The sequence below is a fragment of the Lathyrus oleraceus genome, chromosome 1, assembly GCF_024323335.1.
Source record: "Lathyrus oleraceus cultivar Zhongwan6 chromosome 1, CAAS_Psat_ZW6_1.0, whole genome shotgun sequence".
Taxonomy (NCBI): Eukaryota; Viridiplantae; Streptophyta; class Magnoliopsida; order Fabales; family Fabaceae; genus Lathyrus; species Lathyrus oleraceus.
Window position 1 is genome coordinate 220,829,772 of NC_066579.1, and position 9,508 is coordinate 220,839,279.

The following is a 9,508-nucleotide window of genomic DNA, read 5'->3' on the forward strand; positions in this document are numbered from 1 at the left end:
GTTGTAATAATTTACTTTCTCGCATTTTTTATGTTTTGTATCGTGTGTTTAATCGTATTGTTCACGTTTTATGTTAAAAAATCGAAAAATCCAAAAAAGAGAAACCCGATGCGATTCCAACGGTCGCCGTTTAAGAAACCCTTTTCACACACTCACAAGCTTACTCTTGGGCTTCCTTATAATGAGCCCATTTATTTATTGTTTCAGGGTTTAGGCTCATCCAAATCTTTTGCCAGCTTTGGCTTTTCAGTTTAAAAACATTTTCAAAAGGACGTGTCAGTCTCGAAGCCTCCCGCCTAGGTCGAGCAAGAGATGGCAAGACACGCCAATCTAAAATCAACAAAACAGACTTTCCCCTTTTCTTTTGGGAGAACTACGTGGATTCTGATTTCTCCATTGCGCCTTGGAGATACGTAGGCATGAAGCCTACGACTTTATCGAGTCCAAAAACAATAAAATCAAGTTCTTTTCTCATCTCCCCAATCAAACGATCAAAGCGAAAAAAACAAAGCATTCACATAAACATAAGCAAAAAGGTTCCTGTGGAGTACCACAGATGTAGAGGGTGCTAATACCTTCCCTTTGCATAACCAACCCCCGAACCCGTAACTCCAAAGGGATTTATCGTTATTTTTCCCTTCCTCTTTTTGGATAAAATAAAAGACGGTGGCGACTCTTGCATTTAAAATATTTTTCAAACGCGTTAAGTTCAATCAATACTTAATCTCGTGAAAAATCCCGCCGCGACAGAATGACGACTCTGCTGGGGAAGTATGCTTAAACTTATTTGAGGGTTTAGCCTATCTTTGCTTGTTTATATGTTTGCTTTGTGAATATTTGCTAAATTGTATTGTTTGTAATGTTTGTTATTTTGGGTTTTGGGGGATACTTGTGATAAATCCTATACCCGGATTCGGGGCACATTTGAGATAGGATGGATGATAATTCAGGTTGACTTGATAGGAGACAATCCTTACCGAGTTGACTTGAGCCTTTGTCCGCTTGGTGGAGGCCTCTTTGAGGGTGATAGTCCTAAAACAAGTCATTTGTGAGGCATTGTTGCTTTCGACGGGCCCGTGAAGCCAAGGACCTTAGTTTACCTTTACCCCATCTTGGCCTTACTTAGGATGTGATGCGGTGACCACTTCGGACCAAAAGTCTGGTTTGGTTGATACGCGATATCACACTCAAGCGAGATTCTTTTGAGAATAATACTGGAAAGCGAGCAGTTGCTTAACCCGGTATTATCCGAAGAAGGATCCATAACCTTGGGAACTTTTAGAACCCGTTTGGCAGGTGAACCTTAGAACTTATCTAGGGGCTTTGTCCTAAACTCCATGCTGGTGATGAACTTTGAACCTTGTATTGTTTGACCATGTTTGTGTTTGTTGCATTCATGCATGACATGCATTCATTCCCATCATTTCAACCTTTTTCCAAGGAACTTAAAGTGAGGATTGCAAATATTGCAGGAAACATGGATTTTGGACGGAGAAGTGTGAAAAAGTACAATCTCATCAATCCAAAGATAGATGAACTAAAGAAACTCGTTTCTTCGATCGCAGATCCTATTGGTTTCAGAGACATATATGGGGCACTTATATCTTTATTGACACTTAGGATGGAAGAAGGGTTATTGCAGACATTAGTACAGTTCTATGATCCAGTCTATCACTGTTTCACATTCCTAGACTATCAACTCATGCCTACATTGGAAGAGTATGCCCAGTTGCTTCACATCCCAGTTGCTGATACAGTACCTTTCTCTGGTTCAGAAAAGTTACCCTAGCACAGTTCTCTTGCAAAAGTGTTGTACATGAAGAAGTCAGAATTCAAGAATAACTTCACCACCAAAGGAGGACTTCCAGGTTTCACTACCAAGTTCTTAATGGGGAAGGTTTCTTATTTTTCCAGTCAAGGTTGTGATATTATTGTGGAGCATCTGTTCGCCTTGTTGATCTACGGTTTGTTACTATTTCCTAATATTGAAGGTTTTGTGGATTCATATGATATACGCATCTTCCTAAGTGGTAATCCTGTTCCAACTTTGCTCGGAGACACCTATCATTCCATCCATTACCGTACTTTGAAAGGAGGAGGAACCATAGTCTGCTGTATACCGTTACTCTACAAATGGTTTGTCTCTCATCTTCCTAAGTCAGCTACTTTTTGGGATCGCAAGTCAGGACTTCAGTGGTCATAGAGGATTATGTCTCTTACCCAGTCAGATATTGCATGGTATAGTAGAGTTTTAGACAATGTGAAGATCATTGATAGTTGCGGGGAGTTCCCCAATGTGCCCCTCATGGGCACAAAGGGAATCATTTCTTATAATCCAGTACTTGCTAGGAGACAACTCGGTTACCCTATGAAGGACAAGCCTCCTAACATTCTTTTAGAAGGTATTTTCTTGAGGGATAACGAGGAGGACCCTACCATGAAAGAGAGAGTAGTAAGAGCTTGGCATCGTGTTTGTCGCAAAGGGAGACTTGAATTGGGTAAGAAAGATTGTACCTCCTATGAGCCGTACCTCCAGTGGATCAGAGCCAGAGCTATACAGTTGAAAATGCCATACCCACCCCGCTCCGTTGAAGACCCCCTACCTTCCGCTAGAGGACAAAGAAGAACTCCAAGCCACCTTGGAGAGGGTCAAGAAAGAGAGAGACGCTTGGAAGGATAAGGCCCAGGTGCTCGAAATGGAAAATGAAGAACTTCAGAGACAGTTAAAGGAGCAGAGTGGAGAAGATCGTGCAGGTAAACGTCCAAGGGTGCAAGAGGATTTATTTTCCTCAGGCACAACAGATTACTCCCAGATTCCACAGTCCTCAGGTGCATGGAAAGGTCTTGTAGACAGTTTGGTGAAGGAGAAAGCTTTTATGCAGAAGGCCTATGAAGAAAGAATTGAGAGACTTGAAGGAAAACTCCTACTTGTTTATGCTCGTCCTGATGACACATGTCCTTAAATGGTTTTCTTGGTTGTATTTTGGGTTGATAATTTTGTATATTTTGATAAAAATGCTTAAAATGAAAATTTTTGTTTTGTTATCAAAAATGTTTGCAATTCTATCTTTTCCTTCACTTAGAGTTCCTTGGAAAATCATTCATTTTGCATATCCATGCATCACATGCATACAGGTTGTCTGTCTTGGTTCAGTCTTCTAACAGTTGCTTCCCGCCAGCAGATCCATTTCAAGCTGACGCATAATTACAACACAAGAGCCAACTATAAAAGAAGAATGGAGATAACAGATAACGAGAACCGAGAATTGAAAGCTCAGGTTGACCGCCTTTCTGCTATGGTCGAGACATTGATAGAAAACCAAGCAGCCCAAGCTGCTCAACTTCAAACAGCACAAGCTCAGGTTGCCGAAGCACAAGATGCACAGATCCAGGCGCAAGCACAGGCAGCAGAGATGCGCAACCAAATGTTAACCGCCCGTCTACAAGCAGAGGAAGCCCAGCTAGGGCTCAAGTTCATAATTCAGGACAGACTTCGGCACAGAATCAACCTCAAATTCAGAATCAGACAACAGCAGCACCCGTCACTACAGTCATCGCTTCAGAAATCACGCTGTCCCAGTCACTTCTGTTACCATCACAGCATCCCGTCCTTGGAAATACCCAGGGATCTTAATCAAGATAGATATCAACAAGAGTTCGTTCCACCAAATGCTCCTGTCTTCACTAATGTGCCTCCCGTTGTTCACTATACTCCTCACCTAGGAGAACCTGTCTATCACGGCCCTACCCCAAGTGAGGATCCTGGTCTCAATGATAGAATGGATGAATTCCAGGATCAGTTTGCGGAATTACAAAAAGAGATAAAATCTCTTCGAGGGAAAGACAGAATGGCGACTGGAGTAGTTATGAAGAACTGGACCGCAGTTGACATCCCACATTGTGTCCACATATCAAAGTAATTAAGCTTTTCAGTTTTCAAAAATCTTCCGCTTTAGCCCAAAGCGCGAAGCATTAATTTTGTAAAATGGGCACTTTTGTCAAAAACGTACTATCCATGAAAAAGATCTTTTGTGTTCCTATACACTTGTGTCCTTTTATCTTTTCAGCTTTTTCGGAAAATGGTAACACAAAAAAAACCTTAAAAAGAACACATTTTTGCATGTCATGGTGAGTCGTCTAAAAATAATTGTTTGTACAGGTTACTTAAACCCGTTGAACACAATGACATCATGCCCTCTCCCAACTTTGAACATTCTGTATTCGAAGCTGAAGAGGAAGAGTGGGATGAGATTCCAGAAGAGGTCGCCCGCCAGCTTGAAAATGAAGAAGACACTATTCAGCCATACAAGGAGCCTTTGGAAACAGTCAACTTGGGTTCGGAAGAAAATGTGAAAGAAGTCAAAATTGGAGCATTGTTATCCCCACAGGTCAAGGAGCAATTGATCAGCCTGTTGAAAGAGTATGTAGATGTGTTTGCTTGGTCTTATCAAGATATGCCTGGTCTCGACACTGACATCGTAGAGCACAAGCTACCTTTGAAGCCAGAATGTCCACCGGTCAAACAGAAATTAAGAAGAACACATCCAGATATGGCCGTCAAAATTAAAGAAGAAGTTCTGAAGCAAATAGATGCTGGTTTTCTTGCCACTTCAGTGTATCCAGAGTGGATAGCAAATATTGTGCCAGTTCCTAAGAAGGACGGGAAGGTACGAATGTGTGTCGACTATCGTGACTTAAATAGAGCAAGCCCAAAGGATGATTTCCCCCTGCCTCACATTGACATGTTGGTAGACAATACAGCAAAGTTTGACATATTCTCCTTCATGGACGGATTCTCCGGGTATAACCAGATCAAAATGGCTCCCGAAGACATGGAAAAAACTACATTCATAACACCATGGGGAACATTCTGTTATCAAGTGATGCCGTTTGGGTTGAAGAACGCAGGTGCTACTTACCAGCGAGCCATGACAACGCTCTTTCACGACATGATGCACAAAGAGATTGAGGTTTATGTGGATGACATGATCGCGAAGTCTCGTTCAGAAGAAGGTCACTTAGTAGATCTATTGAAGCTGTTTCAACGATTGAGGAAGTTCCGTCTTCGCCTCAATCCGAACAAATGCACATTTGGCGTCAGGTCAGGTAAACTCTTGGGCTTCATTGTCAGCCAAAAAGGCATTGAAGTTGATCCAGATAAAGTAAAAGCTATCCAAGAGATGCCCGCACCAAAAACAGAAAGGCAAGTGAGAGGTTTTCTAGGACGATTGAATTACATATCCCGGTTTATTTCTCACATGACTGCCACTTGTGAACCTATCTTCAAATTGCTGAGAAAGAGTCAGAATTGTGTTTGGACAGAGGATTGTCAGAAAGCATTTGACAGTATCAAAGAGTACCTCATGGAGCCTCCTATCTTGTTACCACCTGTTGCTGGAAGACCGTTGGTTATGTATTTGACAGTGCTTGAGAATTCTATGGGCTGTATTCTGGGTCAACAAGACGAAACTGGAAAGAAAGAGCATGCCATTTACTACTTAAGCAAGAAATTTACTGACTGTGAATCACGATACTCCTTACTCGAGAAGACATGTTGTGCATTGGCTTGGGCTGCTAAGAGATTGAGGCAGTATATGTTAAGTCACACCACTTGGTTGATATCCAAAATGGATCCAATCAAGTACATTTTTGAGAAGCCTGCACTCACTGGTAAGATTGCAAGATGGCAGATGCTGTTATCAGAATACGACATTGAGTATCATACCCAGAAAGCTATCAAGAGCAGTGTGTTGGCTGAGTACCTTGCTCACCAACCCGTTGAAGATCACGATGATAATGAGGATGAGTTTCCTGATGAAGATGTCATGTTCCTAAAATCCAGAGATTGTAAAGAGCCACTTCCTGAAGAAGGGCCTGAACCAGATTCTCAATGGGGTTTAGTATTTGATGGAGCTTCCAACGTTTATGGACATGGAGTAGGTGCAGTCATTATCACTCCAGAAGGTTCTCATATTCCTTTCACGGCAAGAATTTGCTTTGAATGTACAAACAACATTGCTGAATATGAAGCCTGTATCATGGGTCTTGAAGAAGCCATTGACCTCCGCATCAAAAATCTTACTGTTTATGGTGACTCAGCGTTAGTTATCAATCAGATCAAAGGAGAATGGGAAACACGCCACCCTGGCTTGATCCCATACAAAGACTATGCAAGAAGATTGTTGACTTTCTTCACCAAGGTTGAATTGCATCACATTCCTCGGGATGAGAATCATATGGCGGATGCTCTAGCTACGTTGTCTTCAATGTATCAAGTGGGTTTTCCAAACGAAGTACCCAGAATTGTGATCAAGCGACTTGATAGACCAGCACATGTGTTTACAGCTGAGGCCAGTTTTGATGATAAACCATGGTACCACGATATCAAGCATTTCCTTCAGACTCAGGAGTATCCTCTTGGAGCAACAGAAAAAGATAAAAAGACTTTGAGAAGATTGTCAGGCAGTTTCTTCCTTAATCAGAATGTGCTCTATAAGAGGAATTATGACATGGTCTTACTCAGATGTGTTGACAAAAAGGAAGCAGAAATGTTGATGAAAGAAGTTCACGAAGGGTCCTTTGGTACTCATGCAAATGGCCACTCTATGTCAAGAAAGATGTTGAGAGCTGGTTACTACTGGTTGACCATGGAATCAGATTGCTACAAATTTGTAAAGAAGTGTCACAAATGTCAGATCTACGCTGATAAGGTTCATGTACCACCAACCTTTTTGAATGTGATTTCTGCTCCTTGGCCATTCTCAATGTGGGGCATTGACATGATCGGTATGATTGAACCCAAAGCTTCCAACGGACACCGTTTCATTCTCGTGGCAATTGATTACTTCACCAAATGGGTGGAAGCAGCTTCGTATGCAAAGGTGACAAAGCAAGTGGTGGTCAGATTCATCAAAAATAATCTCATTTGCCGATATGGCATTCCAAACAAGATCATCACTGACAATGGCTCCAATCTGAACAACAAAATGATGGATGAATTATGTGAAAGTTTCAGGATCGAGCATCACAACTCTTCTCCTTACCGTCCCAAGATGAATGGGGCAGTTGAAGCTGCAAATAAGAATATCAAGAAGATCATTCAAAAGATGGTTGTTACCTACAAAGATTGGCATGAAATGCTGCCTTTTGCACTACACGGATATAGAACATCAGTCCGTACTTCAACTGGGGCAACCCCATTTTCACTTGTATACGGTATGGAAGCTGTGTTACCGATAGAGGTTGAAATTCCATCAATGAGGATACTAATGGAAACTCAGTTGTCAGAGGCTGAATGGTGTCAAAGCAGATACGATCAGTTGAATTTGATTGAAGAAAAAAGAATGACTGCCTTGTGCCATGGACAGTTATATCAAAAGAGAATGAAGCAGGCATTTGATAGGAAGGTTAAGCCGAGAGAATTCAAAGAGGGTGACCTTGTGCTCAAGAAGATGATACTATTTCACAATGATTCTAGGGGCAAGTGGACTCCTAACTATGAAGGACCCTATGTTGTCAAGAAAGCCTTCTCAGGCGGTGCTTTAATTCTTACAAACATGGATGGTGAAGAGCTTCCACGTCCCGTGAATACAGATGCAGTCAAGAAATACTTCGCCTAAAAAATGAAAAGAACAGCTCGCTAAGTTGAAAACCCGAAAGGGCGGCTTAGGCAAAAATGAGCGTCTCGGTGGACTGAAAACCTGAAAGGGCGGTCCAAGCAGAAATTAGAGACATAAAAAAACAAAGAGAATATTATCCCGGTAGATTGAAAACCCGAAAGGGCAATCTAGGCAAAAGTTAGGGATTTCAGGCAAGTAACTGCATAACAGAGATAAGATCATTGAAGTATCAGAATATTTTCAACAGTTCTCCAACTTTCTCAAGGCTGCAATACAGGTCAAAAGTGGAAGAGAGAATGATGTCATTGTAGTTCAACGTACCCTTTTTCCACGAAATTACCATTTTCCAATTTGTAAAGATCTATGGAATCACGCTGTTGGCTGATTACCATCCTATCAAATCAATTTGAGCCTTTCTATATTTCTTGGCACTCTTAATTTTCATTTCAATTTACGAAAGTTCTTTTACTTTGACAGATATGTTTTGAAACAAAAGTTTTGAATTAAAAACAGTTTTTGAAAAATATAAAGATTATTTATTTTGATTTGTGGACATCAATAAAAGGATTGAGACATGTGGTCCCAGTAATTCTGAAATCATGTGATTCCAACTAGACATGTTCATATTACTATCCTTATATGTATATGATGAAAAAATCTCCACAGGTGTCTTGGCAGTAATATTTCTCCAGCAGAGGTTGTGATTCTGGATATCCCCAGCTATGCTTCCTAGTTTTCCTCAAGAGATCATGCAAGAAATATTTCAAGAAGTTTATTCCCTTCACTTGGGGCATGAAGACTCCCCAGTTAATTGATCATGAAGACTCCCCAGTTTAATTGATCATGAAGACTCCCCGGTTAATTGATCATGAAGACTTTGATCCAGGTTTTAAGTTACAGATTTGGCCTATGGGATTACTACAGGTATTTCCCCAGTAATTTATTAAGCGGGATCAGCAATGTCCCCAGCAGAGGATGAGAAGGAAGATTTGATTTCCCTGAGCAGGAGTAATACAGAGGTCTCCATCCCTCAGCGAGTGAAGAAAGTTGATATTCAGAAACTACAGGGAATCTCCTGTTGTTCTCTGTCCATTCAATAGAAGGATATGTCTCCTCCTCAGTAATGTTTTGTAGTAAAAGAAGAGTGTGTTATGCATTTTAAGCAAATTCAAGAATTGCAGGATTTCTCCTAAATTCTCATTTATATTCAAAGGTCAGACATCACTGTTCCCCGGCAGAGTCTCCTAGAGGAAAGATCTCGTAACCAGATATCAGACACCATAATCCCCTGCAGAGTCTTCAGATACAGAAAGTCTCCATGATAATTAAAGCAAAAAAATCAAGGATAGATTTCCCCTATATTCTTATTCCCTGGAAAGATACCACCTATCCCCAGCGGACTTTATCCCCAGCGGAGTCTTCCAGAAGAATAATCCCTTCTGCATTATCAGCAAATTCAAGAATTGTAGGACTTCTCTTACAATATCATCTTATTTCCAGAGGATAACACCTTGTATCCCCAGCGGAGTCCTCAGAAAGGTCCAATCCTCATATACCTCACAAATTCAAGAACCACAGGGAATCTCCTGCATTTTTGAAGTAGAAGGCATCTCCATTCTTCTACGGAATCCTCAGCAGAGACAGACTTTTAAAGAAACCTGGATATGGTGCTCTTGTACCAATTCCCCAGCAAGTCTTTGTACTACTCCCTAGCGAGTCTCAGTGCAAATCTCCAGCAAGTCCTTATGCAGCTGTTAACATTTTTAGTTATTCCTAGTTTTGTCTGTCCATCATGCATTCATTACTAAATATTCATGCATATCTATGACATATCATGCTTGCATTCATATGCACCTTGTTTCCTTGTTTATATTGTGGGTTGAGTCAAT

General features: G+C 41.1%; 1 protein-coding gene across 1 annotated transcript; it reads left to right on the forward strand.

The window, feature by feature from the left end:
• Positions 1–4,673: 4,673 nt before the first annotated feature.
• On the forward strand, positions 4,674–7,607 carry LOC127115624 (uncharacterized; the record flags this gene model as incomplete). Its single annotated transcript, XM_051047125.1, has 1 exon — positions 4,674–7,607. A coding segment is annotated over exon 1 (2,934 nt), but the record flags the coding sequence as incomplete, so codon positions are not given.
• Between the last annotated feature and the right edge of the window lie 1,901 nt (positions 7,608–9,508).